The sequence below is a fragment of the Nuphar pumila genome, chromosome 14 (assembly GCF_984573655.1).
Source record: "Nuphar pumila chromosome 14, dmNupPumi1.hap1.1, whole genome shotgun sequence".
In the NCBI taxonomy this organism is placed as follows: domain Eukaryota; kingdom Viridiplantae; phylum Streptophyta; class Magnoliopsida; order Nymphaeales; family Nymphaeaceae; genus Nuphar; species Nuphar pumila.
Genome location: NC_143262.1, coordinates 13,730,215 through 13,754,014, shown reverse-complemented (window position 1 = coordinate 13,754,014; position 23,800 = coordinate 13,730,215). Strand labels below are relative to the sequence as shown.

Sequence of the window (23,800 nt, the reverse complement as noted above, 5' to 3'; positions counted from 1 at the left end):
AAAAAATGATCTGGCCGGTGTCCGACCCGTGTCCGACCCGTTTCCGCCCCCAGACTCGAATCCCTCTCCCAGCATTCAAAAACCGGTACGGATGTCCTTCTTAAATTTCGAACTGTGTTTCAAACGGTCATTTTCCCCCCCACTTTCAAGAGAGAGAGAGAAAGAGGGTAGCCGTCTTCTGTGCTCCTGTTCCCCTAGAAAGCTCTCTCTCTCTCTCTCTCTCTCTCTCTCTCTCTCTCTCTCTCTCTCTCAAGTGCGTGCAATCTTCGTGGTTCTTTTGTTTGTGCATAGAGTAAGACTTAGAGGATGGTGGTGGCGGCAACGAAATATGAGGACGTCCGTAAGCGACGGTTGGAAGAGAACAAAAGGCGTATGGAAGAGCTGCAGCTTCCCTCTCTATCTGATCATCTTCGGAATTCCGCTATCAAGCCCTCTCCGGTTTGTTTCTGCATAACTAGCTTGGTTCTGTGTCTGTTTTTTCCTACCATCATTTCCTTAGCCACATTGCTTCCCTTTCTTTGTTGTTTCCCTTTTTCCCCTCTACCTTGAATCTACATGTTTATGCATGTCATTAGATCAAGAAGGTGAAGACTACGATTGATCGGCGTATAGGCTCGTTCTTTGAAGTCAGAAGATCATCTAGAGTTGCGAACAAGCCTGCGCCAAATTACAAAGAAGTTAGTGCTTTTGATTTATGATTTTCATTTTAGCCTTCTCTGGCTTTCAGATTATTTAGGGAAGAGAAGTTTTTTCCATTTATTGGTTATATTATGTGACATTTCATTCTCTGAAATGTTCTATTCATGCTTATTGAGTAAGAAAAGTTGTTACCCTCTCAAAAATAAACCAGAATGGCTACGTATGTGGATGTGTTCATGATAGCTTTTGAACAAAAGTGAATAAAGGTACTATCCTGCTATTTCATATGAACATCTTGCAAACACCCAATGCGTTATCTGAATCGTAATATAAATGAAGTGATTGGCTGTAAGGATGACAGTTCTCAGTGTTTGTTATTTTGGGATGGATTGCTGTTTGTCATTTTTTCCAACTTCATATACAACGAAATATCTTGAAAGCTACTTTTGGGATGAGTTTGGTTGCAGCTGATCTTCAGTCCACGGATTTTGGTCTGCTCACCCAATATCTGCAGTTTCTGCAAACATGGTAATTCAAATCCTCAAGTGGCCTCAACTCTTTGGTCTTTGAGTTGGGTTCCCACACATCTGACTACAAATCTGCCAGTTTGAGGCCTAAATTTTTTCACATTGAGATTTTAAAAACTGTGATTTTCAATCTGAGGTAATCAAATACCACCAGTTTCCAAACACCCTTTGATTTTCCTATTACTTGCAATGTCTTTCATGTTTGTTCTTTTCTGAAAACTAACAGGCTTTACTTGGACACTGTTTGAAAGAGGGGATTTATTGAGTTTTATATGAAGTATAGGATGCAATTTTATTGATTCAGTAATCAATTTCACCATGCTAATTCATCAGATGCATTTTTTTGTCATGCACTTGCTTCTGGTGTAGTTTAAGAACTGCTAACATGATCTGGGTTGTAGGTCTCAGATGTATGATGTGCACTTTGTGTTGCCTTAGATGTATGATGGGATTTATGGTGGGACCTAATTGAGCTTCTTGTTTGAACTACTTTTCTATAGGTTTAATCATCTTGTCAATGCATCTCAAGTTACACCTTTCTACCACTAATATCCAATAGTCAAGCAAAATTTTAAAAAAGTTTTGGGCACAATTTAATTTTAGTTTGACAAATAGATATCTACGCTTTGTTTCCATTCAACACATAGGTCACTCATATCAGGTTTTCAAAATTACTAAATGGAAAATATCGTATATAGTATTCACTTTAAGAATCTTGCTAAAAATTTGATTCTGAAGGCTTTGTGGGACATATTTCCCATAAGCCTCCATAAAATTTGGAGAACTTCTTAAGCGGTAAATGTGTGCAGATATTTAATGATTTATGTGCATCAGGTTCTTTATTGGACCACTTATGTGGCTTTAAGTGTAGCCTATCGTGTAATTTAAAAACTCATGTACAATTTAAAATAAATATCATAGAAGCTAATTATTTTTCAAAATTCTTTTATAAACTTTAAGATTAATGCACTTTGTGTTGAAACTTCTCACATTCTGAGGCTCAAGATTTTTCAATTTTCTCATTCACATTCCAAAGTATGCATTTATTTTAAATTCATCTTTTTGAAGGTGATTCAGATAGTGCAATTTCTCTGCCAACAACCAGAATTAATTTGGGAGAATGCATAAATTTGGATCTATAAGTTGTTTCAAGAGATAATCTTTTGTAAATCGTATGTTAATGTTATATTAGAATGAAGTTCAAAGTTTCAATTGAAGTTGCTTTCTCAGTTGATCTATATGATTGTTCAAGTTGTTAGTTTTGCTCATCTGTAGAACTTATTTGCTATTTTCCAGATGAACAAATCTCATGAAGAAATTCTGGTTCTGGGGCACATTAACATTAAATATAGTCCATAAGCCTTCATGGAAACTATCAAACCATTATAATGCAAGATATGCATGTGGAGAACATGAACATTTTTCTAAACATGATGTTACCCTAAAACAACTTATCTGTTTATACTTTATTGGGTGAATGGCCATCAGCTTCAACTTTGCCTATTCTCTTTTGGATTCTAAAGTAGAGGGAATAATAAAATCTAATATAAATATACCACCACATTTAGTTGCAGAATAATGCAGGCTTTCTGTGGACGTTTTCTTATATGTAGAACTTAATCATGCTCATTTCCTTGGTAACTTTGTACCTAGTTTCACCAGTCCTTTTTATGTGATGTGTCAATTTGTACTTTGCCCTAATATATGATCAAATACCTCATCCTTGTTTTTAATATGTTCCTTGATGTTTTGGCAGCCAAACTATGATGAACTAAAGCTACCAAGGTAACTTTCAATGTATTCCTTGACCTGCCTTCTCCTACTTTTTCTATTATCTGCTTATGTAATGATGACCATTTCAGGAGGAGCTACATGCGACCTCTTTTGATGGGTAAGCGTGCTTCAGAAGAAGCTAGGTCATGTGCTATTGAGAAAGCAGAAAGCATCCAAGCTGGTCTGGATCCTAAGTTTCCTAGCTTTGTTAAGCCTATGCTTCACTCACATGTTGCAGTTGGGTTTTGGCTGGTAAACATCATCTAAATCCTGATGTAGTAGGTAGGGCTGCATATGACCCGAGCTCAGTTTGAGTCTGGGTTGTAGAAGCTTGGCTTGCCTAAGCTCAAGCCAAGCTTTATAACAATACTTTTTTTCTTTGATACCAAAAAGCCATGATCACTTTTTGTTTTTTGTTTTTTTTGAAAGGCAAGCTGGGGTTAGGCAGACCCCCACTAGTTATACAACTATACCATTGGGTTTTGAACCTGCAACATCCCAACACAACTATACCATTGGGTTTTAAACCCATGATCTCTCCTTTGAAGTAAGAGAGGATAACCATTATATATATATATTTATTTATTTGTGTGTACGTACATATGTATGTGATCTAGATGAGCTTTGAGCTGAAACAAGCATGAACCCAGGTTCAGGCTATGATTCTTTAACTAAAGGAGCCTAGGACTAGGCTTGGGCTTGGCTTGTTTATAAAAGATGAACGAATCCAAGCTTCTTGCCAGAGGCTGTGCTCATCGTGCAGCCACATAAGAAAGTATAGTATGCCATTTTTTCTTTACCTTTTTAACACTTTGTTACTTTATCATCTATTGTAGGATAGCTTAGAATTTAAATGGTATTACATGAGAGTGACTTACTCTTGTACAATTTGTTTATAGGGCCTTCCTGTGGAATACTGTAAGCTGAACCTTCCAAAACGTGATAGCACTATGATTTTGGAGGATGAAGATGGGGAATGTTATGAGACAAAACTTCTTGCCCAAAAGACTGGGTTAAGTGCTGGATGGAGGGGGTTTTCTGTTGCCCATGAGTTAATTGATGGTGATGCTGTAGTTTTCCAACTAGTTGAACCAACCAAATTTAAGGTAATAGCCTGTAGTACTCTGCTTTAGCCATTCATTACTAATTTAGTGCCGTTACCTCCAACACTTTGAAGCATATTTTGGACACTGTGTCCACCACTCCTCTTCTTCTTTTTTTACGAATGAGGTACACTCCTCATTAATGAGGAGCAGCCCTCTCATCAATGAGGGGAAATTCCTTCTATTTTTAGGCCCCGTTTGGAATCGAGGAACTGGGATAGGAGTTAATGCATTTGGCAAAAAGTTGGTCAAACTACCACCTGGTGGCTGTTTGGAAACATTTGGGATGGGAAGTGACATTGTATTTACACTAAAGCATGAAATTGACAGCTACTGCCAAAACCAGGATTTGGCAGCTGCCACTTTCTGAAATGCTTCTTCCCATCCCAGCTACTAGTTTTTAAACAGGGCCTTAAAGTGAAGAGGAAAGAGTTGTTTTTAGAGCAACTCTCTTTTTTTTATTAATAAAAGGTACGCTCCTCATTAATGAGGAGCTAATGAGGAAGTGGGCCTCTTCATTTTTTGAAAAAATGAGAACTCAAAGGAGCTTGCTTTACAACCACCCCCTTTCTTTTTCTCTCATTAACTAGGAAGGGACAAGAGAAGCATCCTCTCCCTCTCTCTTTCTTGGGAAAAGAAGGGTTCAATGTTCAATTTTTTGTTTTGTTTTATGAAAACAAAAAATGTTTTTCATTGAATATAAATTTTGATCTAATTAAAATTCATTATATATATATAACCATGTTCGAGTGTACTTTTTCAATACCCGCCGTGTCCGACACCCACACAGTTTTAGTTCTCAAGTAGCATAGCTTGACATGTAGTGTCCAACTGACATGAGTTTGAAAAATAACAATGTCTAAGCCATGTCAAGAAGTGTTGATGTCAGACACTGTTGAACACAAACACATTGGATCTTTAAGAGTGTCCAGGTAACATAGCCTGGAAGTTTCTAATTCCCAAGTGTTTCTCAAGCATTAACATCTTAGTAACTTGCTAATTCTTATTTTTCATTTCACAGGTTTACATAGTGAGGGCAATAGAGCCAAATTGTAGCACTGACTCTGCAGATATTCTGCATGCTGAATCAGGAGCTAAATGATTCTCAGGTAAATAATAGCCATTTTGGCATTAATTAGAATTTTCACAGGAAACAATGTCAAGATAAGCTGGTGATTCACATTTGTGAAAAGCCCATTTTCTATGCTATAGTGTAATTGGTCCTATAAGTTCATTTTAAATAGCTTCTTATATAAAAGTTCAGTCAACATTCCTTTATTCCATTCCATGTTCCCTTTTTGTCTTAACGAACCGAGCAACCCCCCCTTTCTTCATGCTTGGACTTGTTTATGTTTAGGGGTGCCAATAGATCAGATTTTATTCAATATCCGACCAAATCTGACCAAAACTATATTCCATTATAATCAGATGCAGATATGATTTCCTTTCTTCATGTTTGGACTTGTTTATGTTTAGGGGTGCCAATAGATCAGATTTTATTCAATATCCGACCAAATCTGACCAAAACTATATTCCATTATAATCAGATGCAGATATGATTTTGACCTTTTGGTACAAGATCCGAGGGATATCCAGACCTCTGATGGATATCTGAATCTGATTCCGTTTGGTATGAGCTTTTTTACCATCCTCATCTGAATCCAAGTTGGAATCCATTTAGCTAACATCTGATCAGTTGGATATGGTATTGGCCACATCCGGCACAAGTCTGAACCATCTACATCTCCATTTATGCTCATGACCATGTCACAGGGACTCGGCTAGCAGGGTGCCGCACCCGCGTCGACACGGGTGCGGCACCGGGTGTGGTCAACCCGACCCTGGGTGCGTTGACCGCACCCAGGGTCATTTTGGTCCATTTTTTTTGTTTTTTTTTTAATTTTGCCCTATAAAATGGGCTGCGGAATTTAAAAAAAAAATCTGGGGGGGGGGGGGGGGGGCGCTGCCCCCCTATAACCCCGCCAGGGGCGCCCCCGGGATCCGTGCCGGGGCGACCCCCCCTTATATATATATTTTCATTTTTGCCCCTGCCGCACCCCCGCATCCGGGTTTTTTGGAAGTGCCGAATCCCCGCACCCGCACCCATGTGACATAGCTCATGACTCAAATTGCGTAACCTGCTTGATGAGCCTGAACGAGTTTCATGTGAGCCAAACCAAGCAGACCCAAGTGAGCCATGAGCAGTTTACCCCATGCCTAGGCTTGAGAAAAATAACACTCAAACTAGGCCTGACCAGCCCCAAGGGGTTTGGCGTAGTGGCAGGGGGCCTTGGCTGTTAGGTAGGTGGTCAAGGTTCCACTCTCACGGAAGGCAGCCTCTTGCATTATCAAAGAATAAGGGTATCATATCCCTTGCTTATGCTGAATTCAGCAAGGCGACTCCTTGGGGGGCAAGGGGTGTGTGCCATGGTTTACACCGTTGGGATAGCGACCGTAAGTACGGCAGGCATAGTCAGCGCAGCTAGGTCTCTGATCTTGGAGGTGGTTTCCCAGTCTCTCATGGGAAAAAAAAACTAGGCCTGACCTAATGGTGTTTTGGTGATCATTCTAACTTCACTATAAACCTGTGGGTTGCTTCTATTTATGCTATTTGTTGGTGCTGCTGTGCAGTTAGAGCAAGATCCCCATCGATCGGTGAGCAGCAGTTTGCATGTCTTATTCTTTGCGGACACTCATCCAAAAATATGGCATCTCTCATGGCCTCTCTCTTTCAGCTTTTACTTCCAACAACAACAGACACCAACTTATTCATGAGTTTGATGGAGACTTCACAATAGGTACCAACCCATATATGGTACTCTCATAAGAAAGAGCACCATCTAACCAAATTAGGAATTTAGGATATATGTCTTAAATGCTGTAGGCTTTTACTTATTTTAGATAATTGTGTGTGGGGGAGGATTGTCACAACTTGTACTTCATGGGGCACCCTGGACATGCTCAAAATTGTCAAACATTTGAAATTCTACATTGAAAAGTTAAGTGTTTTGTGCAATGGATGGCATTAAGGCATTGTTTTGGAGATGGAGATGGAGATGGAGATGGAGTTGGAGATGGAGATGGAGTTGGAGAGGAGATGAGAAAGGTGATGGGAATGGAGGAGAGAAGGACCTCATTGTCCTTGTGTACATTGTGGACGGTGAGGATGCCAAATCACTTTTCTTTGGCAGATCACTTGATCTGCTCTCTCCTTGATACATCATTTTGAAGATGTAGTTGAAATGGAGAGATGAAAGCTCATCTCTTCTCCCATCTCCCAAAATACGTTCTTTCAAACAGCAGCAGGGTAGATGGATTGTCACAACTTGTACTTCATGGGGCACCCTGGACATGCTCAAAATTGTCAAACATTTGAAATTCTACATTGAAAAGGTAAGTGTTTTGTGCAATGGATGACATTAAGGCATTGTTTTGGAGATGGAGTTGGAGAGGAGATGAGAAAGGTGATAGGAATGGAGGAGAAAATGTATGATCAGACTGTCAAATCAGGTGATCTTGACATCTTCGCCTCCATTGCTTCATCCCACAAGGACCTCATTGTCCTTGTGTACATTGTGGATGCCAAATCATTTTTCTTTGGCAGATCACTTGATCTGCTCTCTCCTTGATACATCATTTTGAAGATGGAGTTGAAATGGAGAGACGAGAGCTCATCTCTTCTCCCATCTCCCAAAATATGTTCTTTCAAACAACAGCAGGGTAGATGGAATAGGTGAGATTCACTCAAATCCGCGATGCAGACTTACAATTAAGATCCAAGCTGACCAATCAAAGGTGCTTGGCTAAAAGTAGGGGTGTCAAGGGTTAGTCCCAAACCTGACCAGTACCAAACCTCATGGGAATGTTTGATCGCTTGTCTGGGGTTGCACGAAATGAACAAAAAGAACAGAACATTGGTTCTGTTCGTTCTGTAACAACTGTTCCAAGTTCAACGTTTGTTTGGACTGTACTCAAATGCTATGTGAACTTGTATAACAGCTTGGACAGTCATGGATAATGGGTTGAATTATTTCGTTTTGGATCATATGACCTAATCCGTTCACCATTTTACATATTTTAAGAAGTTTATTATGGTTTTTTGCCTGGATATGGATCCAATTACAAAATTATATCTAAAATCATGAATTTTTGCCCTGAATATGGATTTGGAATTGAATTTTTGCCCCAAATGTGGATTTTTGCCCCGAATATGAATCTCGAATTGAATTTTTGCCCTGACCATGGATATGAACAATTCATATTATGCTATCAACATTAGGGCCAGTCACAGTGAAATATCTCACATGAAAGAAAGCAAAAAAAAATTGAATAAACATACAAAATTCCTAAAAAAACCCCTAAAATTTGATTATTTTTAAAGAAACCCACATTGATTAGGGTCAGCCATAGTGAAATATCTCACATGAAAGATGCAAGAAAAAACACACTGAACACATAAAATCTCTAAAAAAAACCCCTTAAATCAGATTATTTTAATGAATCCTACATTGATTAGGTCGGCCACAATTAAATATCTTGCAATCACATGCATTTATGCATTAAATTTATATATGCAGTTGTTGGGTGTATTATGTCATATAGGTGTTGTGAACAAACATTAAATTTTACAGAGATTCCTAAATTAAGTGTGATATGAAAGTGCTTAAACTCAAAATAGTTGTGATATGATGATCACGTGTTTTCAATTTCTAAAGCTTTCACAAGCTGCTTGGGTCTTATATGCATACATATAGAAGTTTTCCTACACTTGAACATATGATCGCAACCATATAATTCATCTGAAAGGTGATCTCAACATAAACATTTAACCGATCAAGTATGAAAAGCTTAAATGATATTTTACTAGGGTACGTATTTTTTACCTATTTGTTCAATATGATCAGCAATAAAAATAAAAACAAGAAAAATTACTAAAAATGTGGTAGTCTTGAAGCAGCAACGCCCCGGCAACCAAGGGCATTTTCTTCTACAACCAAGTCCCTCACTATTCTTGTAACTCTATGAAATGCTTGGGTACTTTTAAAATCTTAGAAGTGTTCATATCTAGGTAGCCAATTTCTCTTTATAATATTTGCACTATGTGGGTTGAAAGCTAAGAGGTTGGATGAGCTAAGCAAGGTTAACCATGACCGACTTTGATGGCTAAGACTTTACCCAAAATTCAGTTTTTTTTTTCTTACATACCCAAAATCAATTACCAACAAACAAAATAAAAGAGAAAAGGAAGAATAAGAGAATTTAAAGGCACAAACAACATGAGAAGTTAAATAACAATTTCATAAAATTATATTAATTGTCAAACCCTCAAAGTTGAACCTAAATCAAATGCGAAGAATAGTGGTATTTTGACAAATAGGTTAGCTGTAGACTTGTTCATGAGCCTCTTTGAGACATTTTAGCGAACAGGTAGTATGGACCACCTAAATTAGAGAGAGCAGTATGCACGGTCACCCTTGCATATAGAATCACTTAACAAAGTGCATGAGAAATTGCTTCAACAGCCAGAGAAACAAGAAATGCAAATGAATAAACACAATAATAATAAACAGTCCAAATTTATCAATGAAAATAAAAAAATTATAAAAAATAAGAGTATCATCCAACGACAAGTAGAGAACAGGGAGAGGTAGATAGCAAGGTGACGCCCGGTGCGTAGAGGGACCTCCAGTGAGTAAGGTGGCCTTTGGCGACAGAGTAGGCATAGCGTTTGCAGAGAGGGATGAGAGCGAGGATTGAGAAGAGAGAGAATCACGTTTTTTAAAGAGAGACCTCCAACTGCAACTTTTTTCTCTTCTCTCTCTTGCTGCAACCTCGGTCTGTGATTCCGGCGTGCAGGGGCTTTCGACGACAGGGCGAGCAGGTGCTTCTGGCTATACGGTCTGATGTTGCAACGAGAGGGAGAGAAGAAGAAGAAGGGAGAGGGTCCGGCGACGGCCAGCGATGGTTTGAGGTTGCAGAGAACGAGATGGAGTGGAGACGGGAAGATGGAGTGGAACAAGACGGGAAGAGAGACGCCGGTCGATGCTTTTTTTTTTTTCATCGTTCCTTCTGTTCCTGTTCACTTTGTAACTGGGGACGTGGATAAAAAATTACACACCTTAGACCTTTAATGTAATGAACGCGTGAAACACCGTCCGCCCATCTCACATGAATGTAATGAACGCGTGTTCCCGTCCATCCAATGTTTGTTAACTATCGGGTTCTCGATGTCTTTTTCTTCTCTTGTAACACGGGATGAGCCATCAAACATATTCTATCGGATCAGGGTTTGGTGATAAGAAAGGACGTTTGATTAAAATCTTGGTCAGACCCAAAGGATCCTATTAATATATGGAGCTGGGTAATATAAGGAACTGGGTGTGGTTTTTAGAATTTCATATTAGTCTCAGGTTCGACCCAAGTTCAGATTAAAGTCTGTAATTTTTTAATGTAAAAAGATATTACTAACAATGACATAGATGTTAGTCACTTTTGGCACCATCCCTTGTTTTGGCTAGACTAGAGAAATATGTCAAACATGGTCAATTCACTTCTCAAAATATGTTAAACATGCCCACTTGATTTTCTTTGTTGACAGTTTACACGCGAGTGAGGTGGTTTTCCCTGTTTATCCAAACAAAAGAAAGCATATGTTTGTTTATATTTTCAACGTTTAATTATAAAAAGAATGTTACTTTTCAAAAAATTTATCAACATTATTTCTTAATTATAAAACAATGTTATTTTTTCAAAATTATCAAATTTCAAAACTCAGAATTTAATAAAAGGGTTCTATGTGTCCGAGGCCGATCTTTCGTAATGGGGCATGTGCAATGCGGAACTCTACTGAGTGGAAAATGCATAGAGTGCAAGATTGTACGGTATGTGTTTGCTTGATCGGTGACGTATGATGGTAGCATGACATGCGATAGGCATCGGTATCGTCGTTAGTGCATCGCTGTGTGGCGACACAAACATAGAGCATTGTTCAATTAAGCAGTGCCAACAGATCAGATGATGTTGCCTTTGGAGATTTGGTTAAAGACCTCTTGACTTGCACGATGTTTCTCACACATAGCAATTGGAGACACAGGGTGCATGTGAGTTAGGGATAATTCTCTTCAGGAATCACCTTAGGTGATCCCAACCAAGTATGGTGACTCGGGGCTAGGTGAGTGAATGCCTAGGTGCCGGAGAATGAGTTTGGGTAGTGCTCTTCGCTATGATGTTCAATTATCAACTGGTCTTCGAACTAGGGGCCACAAGGTCTTGTTCCTTCAATGACGAGGTTTGGATATATTGGGTGCATGAAGTCGCAATACGCTCCATGACATGCAAGGCTAAATCAAAGTTTGTGCCTCTTTCGAAAGTGATAGCTGGTATGGGACGGCTATGCACCAAGCGGCATGGACTACATGGAATATGCATTTGGAAATGCTCTTGATAAGCTTTCGCTAGGCATTGCACACGAAGTGGTGCGTATGGCCAATGAAAATGATTCAGCACATGAAAACATGTTAGTACGCAGCCTTTGGCCATTAGGCTGGCCAACATGGCACATCTCTGCTTTGCGAAGCATTTTATTCTCGTGAGAGAGTGATAGATAGGCTTGCGTCGGTAAGGAAGGATCATCGTGCCACACTGGCATATTAAAAAAAGTAAGTCCGTGACAAATTTGTATCGGTGCAGAAAGATTCACGAAGACCTTGTTCTTCATTGTGTGTGACACTGAAGATGACAACGATGGTTTATCTTGGTTACGTAATTTTGCGCAACTGAAGGGTGGTTGACCGAGCAAAGAAGCAAGATGTTGGCAGGATGATATGAGATATTTTGTCAATGATAAGCAAAAGTGTAAGGTTGTTGTTCAGTTGGCTAAGAAAACGTAGATAAGCCAAAGATTTCTACAAGTTGTGCGTTAGGCTCACAAGTGGAGTGTGGCGCTTGCCTTATGCATGCAGAGAATGCACGTTGGATTCAGCTAGATGGATTTGCACATTTGAGTATGAGAGACTCAATTAAACTTCTAAATACTCTCCCAAGATTGTACGTTAGCGGAGTGCCCACGTTGAGCAGAAGGCTCACTGTTTTGGTCCATTGAGTTGGCAAATCTTCAATAGATTGCGCGTGTAGAAAAAGTTATTGTTCGTGGCTCACTGATTTCTGCGAGAACGTTTTGCTGACTCTGAGAGAGAGTATAACATGCTGACTTCGGGAGGACAATGCAACATTAGAGCAAAATGCTCTTGTGAGGACGAGTGCCCAGGAAGACACTTTGAATGACTAGATTGGGGTGATACGTAAGCAGACACCCCCCACTTGAGGACTATTTTGGATGAGTGGAAAACTACAAGTTGGTGCTTAAGGGAGTAGATATCCTGGCGTCATGTATTGGTAGTCGTCTTTCTCTGTGAGGACCACGAAGGGCTTTAACTTGCCCTTGCTGGGGTTGGAAGGCACCCCGATTATGAGCATCAAGACGACAAGTTTGTCGTGTGGGCGAGGATGACCCATTTATGTTTGAGACTGCACTGGGGTCTCACGAGCAGAGAATGCTCGATGTTGATAAAGTAGAAGACCACAGTCTAAGTGATCAGAGATGTGTTAAAGGTACGAGACTTGGTGTGTTAAAGGTTGCGGTGATGGTAGATGTAAAACATAACAAGTTGAGTAGGCTGAAGAAAAAGAGTAAACCAAAGATAAGTACAAAAGAAAATTGGCATATCAGTGAAGACTGTTTTCTTACCTTCACCAGCATTGTCGAGTATGATAATGGTTTTGGGTGGGGGAGAATGTCCCAGGCCGATTTTTCAGAATGGGGCATGTGCAGTGAAGAGCTCTACTAAGTGGAAAATGCATTGAGTGTAGGAACGTGCAGTATGTGTTCCCGTGATCGATGACGTGCATTGGTAGCATGACATGCGATAGGCATCAATATCGTCGTTAGTATATCGTTGTATGGTGGCACAGACGTAGAGCGTTGTTCGGTTAAGCAGTGCCAGCGGATCAGACAATGTTGTCTTTGGAGATTTGGTTAAGGACCTCTCGGCTTGCAAGGTGTTTCCCATGCGTAGCGGTTGGACGCACGGGTGTGTGTGTGGGTTAGGGTTAATTCTCTCAGGAATCACCTTAGGTGATCTCAACCGAGTATATATGGTGACTCAGGACTAGGCGAGTGAATGCCTAGGCACCGACGAATGAGTCTGGGTGGTGCTCTTCGATATGGTGTTCAATCATCAATTGGTCTTCGGACGGAAGACTGCAAGATCTTTTTCTTTTAGTGATGAGGTTTTACTATGTTGTGCGTATGAAACCGCAATACGCTTCATGACACGCAAGGCTAAGACAAAGTTTATGCCTCTTTCGAAAGTGATAGCTGGTATGGGACGACTATGCACCAAGCGGCATGGACTACATGGAATGCGCATTTGGAAATGCGCTTGATCAAATTCTGCTAGGCAGTTGCATACGGGGTGGTGCGCAGTGCCAATGAAAATGATTCAACACATGAAAACGTGTTAATACGCAGCCTTTGGCCGTTAGACTGGCCAGCTTGGGCAGCTTGGCGCATCACGGGTTTGTGAAGCATTCTATGCCCGTAACAGAGCGATAAATAGGCTTGTGACGGTAAGGAAGGATTGTCGCGTCACACTGACTTATTGAAAAAAGTAAGCTCGTGACGCTGTGTGTGGATGTCAATTACTTGTCGTTACACACACAGATTTGAATGCTGACCTCAAGCCCGATATATTGCAATAGAGAAAATTACAATATTTTATATGTTCAAAATGACTAACAAAGTGACACCACACTTTTTGCTATATAAGTCAGGCCAGCCTGGGCCGCTAATGAACCACGCTGGGTCTGATAAAGTCCACCCCTTAGGCCCAGCCGGGTTCATTAGGTCCGGCCCGTTGCCAAATCTCCGAACCACTGTCCACCCCTTAGGCCGATGATCCTAACTGGGGCAGTCTAGCCTGTGAATATATAATATAATTATATAATAAATATATATTGTAAATATAATATATTGTCTATATATAGATTCACACACGTATGATATGTATATATATACCCACTTGGTGCTAAACAGGGTTTTTGAGCTTTTTTCGTTTTAGTTTTAAATTCTGACCATACAGTTGTGATCTATGTACTTAATTTTATAAGGATCATCTCTTGAAGCGTTTGATTTCAACACATGTGTGGGTTTTTATAAAGTTCAAAAATCAACGGTTCAAAATCTTTCTAAATTTTTTAGGCTCCAAACATCATTTTTTTAATCTAAAACACATGTTACAGGTGTGGATTCTCAGTAAATTGACCATGCCCAACTCACGAAAAAGCTGAAAACTCCATTTAGCACTAGGTTTAGCACCAAATGGGTTTAGCACAGATCCATTACTCTCTCTCTCTCTCTCTCTCTCTCTCTCTATATATATATATATATATATATATATATATATATATATATATATATATATATATATATATATATATATGTGTGTGTGTGTGGTCATAATCCAAAACCTGGATCCGGGATTGACACATTAGAATGATCTCATGTCTCATGGCATGAATCTTCGTGGCCAATCGCATGGCACTTTATTGCCATGATAGCTGGATACGGGCCCCACTTAAAAGAGGGCCGCATGTGATTAGTCCTATGATCTAAGCTATGAGACATGAGTTCATTGGATCTCATTTTAGGTTTTTAATTTCATGATAGTTGCTTAACCAGCTATGGCACCAGTCTGTTCATCTGTTGGCCTTTTATCCATTGCCCAGCGACTCTTTCGGGGCAAAGGGTGTGACATGGGTTTATATCGTCTGAAAAGCGACTGTAAGTACGGAACCAGCGCATCCAGGTCTCTGTTCCCGATGGTGTTTTTTCCGTCCAGAGTATATTATGGTCTGATCCATCAGCTGTCACACTCCATGCCAAGGTTGTTAAATGCGATGAGGCCAAGCGAGACGTGTTGAGCCTGCGCTTCGCCTCTGAGGCGTACGCCTCAGGTACCTCTCACAACTGGTATGAAAGTGAAGCGGTGGGAGGGGAGGCAGTAAGAGAAGGACCACGCGCCCAGCTGGTACGGAAGCGAGGGATATGCCGGTCGTCCGGTGGTCGGAAAAGACTGAGCAGCAGCTGCAGCACAGCAACTCCGGTGGTCGGTGGTCACAACTGGTCGAAGGTTGATGAGGGGCGCATCACAGCAACGCCTCAGTACCTTGAGCGTGCGTCTTGCCTCTAAGGCGTACGCCTCTCACAACACTGCTCCATGCAGCTAGAAAGATCATCCCACCAAACACATTGAAAACAATGTGCTACCATGGCTGGCTTAAGGCACAACTGCAAACTGTTTTTTTAAAGGTGAATTCGTGGATTTTTCTTGAAAAAATGGATTGTATCATCATAGAAACTGAACTACGATCTGGTTGGTCCGACTCATGAACATCATTAAGCTAAAGGGACGTCTTGACTTCAAAACCCACCAGTCTGAAAGGAGAGGAACTTCAAGCTTGTAAGCGAGGTTGCCTAGACGCTTGATGATAGAAAAGGGACCTTTGTATTTGCGGATGAAGCCCCGATGTAGATCCTGAAAAATTCTAGTTCTCTCGGGATACAACTTTGACTAATATTAGGTCTCTGACTTTGAAGTCCTTAGGGCCATGAACCCTCAAGTGAGTGAGGTGATTTTTCTTAATTATTCAAACAAAAACAAACCCAACCTCAATTATGTTGAAAATATAATCTGGCTGCATTATAATTTGAGATAATACCCAAGTTGGCACCAAAAATTTGCCAACTATTATACAAAATTTCTAAGCAGGATTTCTTCTAAAATATTGTTAATCAATTTGGGGTTCTAGACTTTGCAACCCCCAACAATATTAGATGTAGATAAAAACAGTGGACCTAGTGTTTGGTGGGCAGATAGCTGTATAGCATTGTATAACACAGTTCTTGCACTACATACATGATCAAGGTCCCCCTCATGAGGTCCACCCCAGTCAACAAGGTGGACAACAATTTGTCTTTGTAGACTGGTAGGTTGCCAACATGGATTTGGCTTTCCAAGTCATATAGTGAACCTTCACATGTGATACATTGGACAAAAGGAACAGGACAATGAAAAAAACAAAACTCAACCTACCTTTTAACCAAACAAAATGAAGCATTCTTGCTTTGTGACAAATGAAGAAGTGGGATGTTTGGGACCACCATTTGTCTATGGCTTTTACCACCTATCATAGGTAAGCAATGATAACTGGATGGTTATGTAGCACCATCATAAGTTTATAACCAAGCAGCCTCAGGTCAAATCCCATAGGTGGGAGGTGTTTACTTCCATCCGTGCTTAAGGAAAATGCATCGTGCGAGAGATGAACACACAACGTTCTTTTTTTTTTTTTTTGCGCAAACGTGCAAAAAATATTTTTAGTGGTGGTTCAAAACGCGGCTAAAACTAAAAATATTAATACCGGGTGTGCCCCCCCGCTGGATGCTTTAGGGATGTTTTGAAGTGCGCTAAAAGGTTTTTTTTGCCCAAAAAAAAGTACTGAGCATCCATCCCAGCAATGCATGTGCGTTCCATTAAGCATATACCTCTCTCTCTCTCTCTGTATATATATATATATATATATAGAGAGAGAGAGAGAGAGAGAGAGAGTATGTGCTTAAACATTAGGTGTTTGTGACCCATGCTTGATGGGTTTCTCAGGTTTTTTGATCGTACAAATATGATCTATGTACTTAATTTTATAGGAATCAACTCTTAAATTCTGACACATGGGTGAGTTTTTATAAGGTTAAAAAGATCAATGGTCCAAAATCTTTGTAAATTTTTGAGGGTCTAAATATCAATTTTTTCATCCAAAACACATGATCCATGTGTGGATCCCTCGTAAATCGACCATGCCCAACACATTTATGGGGTCAAAACTGCAAAAAAATATCAAAAGAGTAGAAAAACCCATCAAGCGCGTATACCAAGCACCTACTCTCTACTCTCTCTATATATATTATATACAAAAAATAATCCTACTGTACAATAAAAATGACGTGTTTCTAAAAATGCTCTACAATTTACCAAATTTGCAAAAAAATATCAAAAGAGTAGAAAAACTCATCCAGTGTGTATACCAAGCACCTACGCTCTACTCTCTCTCTCTATATATATTATATATGAAAAATAATCCTATTGTACAATAAAAATAATGTGTTTCTAAAAATGCTCTACTATTGTACCGTAGGATTCTAAAAATGACGTGTGAAACTGAAAAGAAATTTTGCATCACCGCGTGTGAAACTTTATGAATTTCATAAACATTTTAGAAATTTTGCAACCAACAATGCGAAACTCTTGATGAACTTCATAAGTAATGCCACGATTTTTGTACTATAGATGCGAAAATCATTGGGAATTTTGCAACCCATGTGCGAAATTCTGAATTTCGCATAAGGTTGAAATTTTTTTTTTTTGCAAAATTTTTTATTCGCTTCTACCATTTTCATGAGAAAAAATTATTTGAGGGGGGGGGGGGGGGCGAAATTCAGAGTTTACGAAAATAGGGCATCTAGATGCAAAAAAAGATGGAAAAATGAAATGTCATTATTTCACAAAATGAAGTCATTCATTTTATTTTTTCATAAAATGAAGATTCTCATACATTGCATTTGTTTTATTCTTTCACAAAGCGAAGTCGCTCATACATTGCAATCATTTCATTCTTTGACAAAATAAAATCTCTCATACATTGCATTAATTTTATTTTTTTCACAAAATAAAGTCGTTCATACATTGCATTCATTCTATTCCTTCGCAAGAATATTGCTTCTCACTGCCTCTTTGATGGAGAGAAAACAATATATGTGCAGAAGTACACATCACTTAGGCTTGCCTCAAGAATGTTGTATATCACATCTTTGATAGAGAGAAAATACAATATACCATCATTGATTCTATATTTTATGTTGTTCTTTTGATTTTTTCTATCCCACTCATACCATGTGATCGAACGAATGTTGACGATGAGATATGTCGACTATACATCATCATAGTCCAACACATCACAGTTCGTTAGAGTGAATGCTTTTTGCATCATCGTTTTTTACTTTTTTTTATGATGAGAAGCAACTCTCATGAGCAACTTGCAGACTTTTGGTTTTTTATCTCACCCATACCATAAGATCTCGCCATTGATACTTTTACCAAAAAAAACTCATCATCGATGAAGTGTCATCCATTATTTTACCGAAAAAACTCATCGTCAATGAAATGGTGCCCATGTTTTAATAAAAATTTTGTTGTCGATGAAGTACAAGTACTGGCACTCAACTATCAGCTCTTCTTAAAAAACTGTTTGATTGAAAATGTTTGACCAGGTCTTGCTGTGTAGAAAAGGGAAGTGCCTTGAATCAATAACTGATCTTTGAGAATAGCATGGGAACAAATGCTCAAAATAGGCATTCAAAAGGACAACAACACAAAGTATCGTGGCAAAAAGCAGGGTGAAAGGGAAATAGTGGACTTGAGGGCTCCCCTCATTCACTATATATGCTCAAGCTGTAGCTACACCCCACAGACCATGCCGGCATGCCCGTGGTGGTTGCTTAGAGTGAAACTTATTGTGCAATGAAATTTCTTGAAATACAATCAGTGGACACGTCGGCGACCCCGTGGTGGCCTCAAAGAGGGTTTGGCGTAGTGGGATGGGACTTAGTCTGCTAGGCATGTGGTATAGATTCAAATCCCATGAGCACAGAGCCGTACCTGTGTTTTATGGGGCCTGAGGCGGAGGGAAAAAATGCTCCCCCTATTAATAGTAGGAGTTCGGGGGGGGGGGGCAGCGCCTCCGATTTTTTTTTTAAAGAATCAAAATAACAATAAAATTTGCATTCACATTAAACAAATATAATATTTCAAATATTTATATTATATTAAATAAAAATATATAAAATATTTATATAAACTACCTAAACAATACTTTACCTGAACCTTTTCTAAACAAATGGGGAGCTCGGGCTTTAAAAATGGGCCCCTAAATTTTTTTTGGGCCCAGGAGCCCTGAGGCCTAAGCCTCATTGGCCACTTTACAGGTCCGGCTCTGCATGAGCATCACCCCTTGTTCAAGCCAAAGCGTGGTGACTTACTGGGGCAAGTGCTAAGCCCACAGACCAGGACAATGACCGTACGACATGCAAAGTCAGGATGGTTAGGTCTCTGATCCTGGGGTTGGTTTCTACGTAAATATATATATAAAAAAAATAATTCCATGGCCAGGTGGCTGAATATTAACCCTGGTCAGCAAAAGGTCATTCTTCAAGAAGGTCTACCAAACATTTCTCTTAAACACAGTTTGTTATTTGCTTATACACAGAGTTTAATGGGCATGCCTAGTTTCTTTTCTCTTTTTGTGATCATTTTTTTACGTAAAATCATCTTATGCTCCAACCTGTTTTGCAGATATTGATGCCATTTTGGCATTTAAAAAGAAAAAAAACTTTGGCTTGGCTTGGTTTGGCTTGACTCAGATTCGTTCATGGTCAAAGTCGGCTCGATGAGACGAGCCACAAGCAGCAAGTACAGCATAACCAAGCAAAGTAAGAAAAATAGGTATATATTCCGTTGGCCTGTCTCTCCTCCTTTAAACTTGTTTATACTGGTTTGGCACAGGGGAGAGGGCGAGCATTAGCCCCTTGTATTAACTGAGGCAGGGTTAAGCCTTGCTCAGTTGAAGACAAGCTACACAGGTTTACACCATCTGGACAACGACAGTAAGTGCGACAGGCTTAGCAAACATAACTAGGTCTTTGATTCCGAGAGTGGTTTTCTCATCTTTCATAAAAAAAATAAAATGACATATATAATAGTTTAATCGGTTAGATTTATGTCATAGAAACACACCATTTTGGTTGTGTCCCTAGTCACATGTATAATTTTTTTATGGCAAGGAACCTTCTCCAAAGTAAGAAAAGCCTAGGGTGAGACCCCACAAACCTTGACTTGACCCACATTTGAAAAGCTACGGATACATCCATGTGACAGTGGAGCATGATCCGGTGCCACATATATGAATTGTTGATATGCTCTAATCACCAATATCTTTGATCATGTTTGTAACATGCCAATTGGGTGCCATGTTTTCTCCTGACAGGTTCATATATATATATATATATATATATATATATATATATATATATATATATATATATATATATATATATATATATATATATATAGAGAGAGAGAGAGAGAGAGAGAGAGAGAGAGAGAGAGAGAGGTCCATGCTAAATAAATGTGTCAAATGAATAATGCTAAATAAGTTTTTCAGTTTTTTTTTGGTTTTATTTTTAAGTTCTGATCATACAGATGTGATCTATGTATTTGATTGTATAAGAATCAGCTCTTCAAGCGTTCGACACATGGATGGGTTTTTATAACATTCAAAAAAATCAACAGTCCAAAATCTTTGTAAATTTTTGAGGCTCCAAATATCATTTTTTTAATCGAAAACACATGATTCATGTGTGGATTTCTTGAAAATCAACCATGCCCAGCACATTTATGGGATTAAAACTGTGAAAAAAATACCAGAAGAGTAGAAAAACTCATTTAGCACGAACCCAATTTCTCTCTCTCTCTCTCTCTCTCTCTATATATATATATATATATATTTGCTACAATCGAGTTGGGATCTCATGATATAAGATGTTTTGACCCAATCTGACCTCTTAGATGTGTTCAACATGCTCAATTTATTATGAAACGACTCTTGGATTATGCTTTTTTTGGATAAAAAAAATATTTTTGAGTCAAAAAATTTGGTGTATTCATTGCCATTGATTTTTGGATTGCTGAAAAAAATCTGTGTACATGTCTGATTCTAGTGATCCAAAAGCTGGTTTTCACTAAATAAATTATATGTGACAAAAAACACACACAAAAAAGTTCCTCCTATTTGCTAGGTTGACTGTAACTGCAGCAGTGGATTGAGAACTTCAAAGAGACATGTTGGCAATCTTCCACGTAAGAAGAAATCAATTGTATAGTTTCTCTGGTACTGACTCAACATAAATTCAATAATAATCATAAAAAAAAAATTACTCAAGAAATGCACTTATTATCTGGCTAACCAGATTCTAGTTCAAATTTCAGAAATTTACAAATGTTCATCAGGGTTGAATGTGGTAGATGGATGGTTAAGTTGCATTATTATAACTGAGGGGGCTAGGGTTCCAGCCCCATAGGTGTATATCACAACTCAACTACTAAAAAGAAAAAAATATGTGATCTCCAATAGACTTCAGTTCATCATAGGGCCGGAAAACTAACCGAGCAGCTCATAGTTTGGCTTGTCTCATACTAGGCTTTTGAGAGGTGTCTCATGTTTATCTAAAATCTAACCATACTTATGTATTCTACCTAGGTAATGTCAATGGGTCGGGTTTCACCCCAACTCGATCTGTACCAAACTCTATAGGGTCAAGGTTTGATGATAAATAAGAAGGCCCGATTAGAATCTGGGAACTCAAGGGTCCTATTAATATATAGAGCCGGGTATGGTTTGTGAAATCTCATATCAGACCTAGGCTCGACTTGAGTTCCAATTAAGATCCATAATTTTTTAATATAAAATAATAAAAAATATTATTTTATTGGGTATGGCCCGAGTCTGATTCATGTAATCCTTATAGGATTCGGATACCATCATCTCAAATGAGGTTTGGGTCTGGTTCCACCTTGGTTTGAACCAAACCTGACCCGTTGAAATCCTAATTCTAGGGTGTCATGTATTTTACCATTAAAGAAGTGTATATAAAGGTTAGGGATTGCAGGGGACCGGGGCGGGGCGGGGAACAAGGTCTCCACCCTGCCCCGTTTCAAAATCTGAACCTTCATTCCCGCCTTCATCCCCGTGTGGGGATGGATTTTAACTTTCACCCCCGCCTCCATCCCGGTTTCATGTCCTCCATCCCTGATCCAAACGGAGGTGAGGCCGGGCAGGGCCTCGTTTCCCCTCGGTCTATAGTCATTCCTTAAAGGATTGGAGACGGGGCAGGACGGGGATGGGGCGGGGTGGGGGAAAGTGTAAGTCCATCCTCGCCTCCATTCCTGCACGAAGATTGATTTTAACCTTCATCCCCGCCTCCATCCCCGGTCCAAACGGGGCAGGGCTAAGTAGTCCCCCGGTCCACTGCCATCCCTAATAAAGGTGTTGTTCGCCTTTATATATTGGTGCGTGTTGACACCTAGATCCATGAAATTAGCAGGCATTCTGAAAATCTAAAAGTTGAGGTTTACTGAATATTTCTAAAGAACGAGGCGAATATAGAAAGTTTTTATTAGAAAAATAAAAAGAAACTGACGGCAGATTTTGTGTCTCTTTTTCCCATCGATGGCTTTGACTCGTTCCATGTCGACATAATAAAATATTCATCATAATTGTACTAAACAATAAATAAAATATCAATTTAATTAAAATATATATATGCAAGGTCAAGCATGTGCTTTACCTGGCAATCCATTTATTTATTTGTTTGTTTTCTCCAAGCGACGGGATGTAAAGGGGTTGGATTCGAATCGGGTTCGGGGTTGAATATACTCGGATCTAAAGTAAACTGATACAGAGTCCAATTCAGGTTCGGATGAAGAGAATTTATATTGAACTTAAATCTGATTAAGATATATATTATAATCTTGTCAGACTTTGAGTTGGACTCGAGTATCAATGTAACTATGACTGATAAATAATAGATCTTAATCAAAATTTGAGTCAGATATGCATATGATCTACATTTTTTATAAACTTAGCTCGAGATATACTACTTGGACCTTGTGTGTCAGACCCGAATAGCTGATGCGACCTATCTCAATGTGCCCGACCTCGGATCTTATGAGATCCGATTCAGATTGAGATCGGGTAATGCCTGTTCTTTGACTGGACCGCATCTAAGAGAAGGACTGAGCATGTGATTGGGTTGGATATCCTATAAGAGTCAGGTCTTTAGTCAATTTTGATGGAGAAAGTCAAGTCCGGTTGCTAATGAGATTCATACCCGATCTTTTCTCTTTTCTAAATCTGAAACCGAACCCAAAATCGTATCCTTTCGTGTATCAGACGTACCAAACTCGTCTCTAAAATCATAAATACAAGTATCAAATGTTTAATAAACTTGTCTCAATTACTTGAGGAAAAATATACCAAATTATTCAAAAATACCTTTTTATTACATTATAAATAAGTATGATGGAATTTTTCCCTACAAACAAATTTTATTTATTTATTTTACAAAAGCATTATTTTTATTAAGAGTTTTAAATATTGTAATATGTGAAAGTATTTATATAATAAATAATTGATTCAAATATTATGTTAACTATTTTAATTTATAGGTATATTTAAAAAATATATACTTCCTGTCAACTTTTTAGAAACTCATACCATTTTTTTTAGAAACAGTTTCAATGTTTATTAGGAACTTGTATAGATATTTTTTCTTAACGTTTATAATGAAAATGTAATAAAACCCCATACCTTGTACCTATAACCATTCAATACAAAAATTATAAAAATTTCCAATTTCACTGTTTGGACCCAATACCAGCAGCTGAAGGTCAGAACAGAGTCCGGACCCAGGATCCGACCCGTTGATAGCCCTACCTAAACCGAGCCGAAACCCACGTTGGACCTCTCTGCCTCTCATAATCTTCCCTACCCTTTTCAAGGATATATATATTTTTCCCCTGGCTTCTTCTC

The 23,800-nt window shown here is 39.0% G+C and overlaps 1 protein-coding gene across 1 annotated transcript; it reads left to right on the top strand.

Annotated features, from left to right (window-relative positions):
- The first annotated feature begins 306 nt into the window (after positions 1-306).
- On the top strand, positions 307-7,024 carry LOC149816440 (B3 domain-containing protein At3g19184-like). The gene is made up of 6 exons (XM_089986893.1): positions 307-438; positions 2,923-2,951; positions 3,029-3,191; positions 3,839-4,045; positions 5,064-5,151; positions 6,674-7,024. Exons 1-5 carry the CDS (start codon positions 307-309, stop codon positions 5,142-5,144), a joined length of 612 nt encoding a protein of 203 aa, XP_089843019.1. The 3' UTR covers positions 5,145-5,151; positions 6,674-7,024.
- The last annotated feature ends 16,776 nt before the right edge of the window (positions 7,025-23,800 follow it).

What these genes read in the sequence shown, in the direction of transcription:
- LOC149816440 (XM_089986893.1), top strand. Translation starts at nt 307, where the DNA reads ATGGTGGTGGCGGCAACGAAATATGAGGACGTCCGTAAGCGACGGTTG. An exon ending in CCGCTATCAAGCCCTCTCCG is followed by an intron (nt 439 to 2,922) that starts GTTTGTTTCTGC and finishes ATGTTTTGGCAG; the next exon opens with CCAAACTATGATGAACTAAA. An exon ending in TTGAACCAACCAAATTTAAG is followed by an intron (nt 4,046 to 5,063) that starts GTAATAGCCTGT and finishes TTCATTTCACAG; the next exon opens with GTTTACATAGTGAGGGCAAT.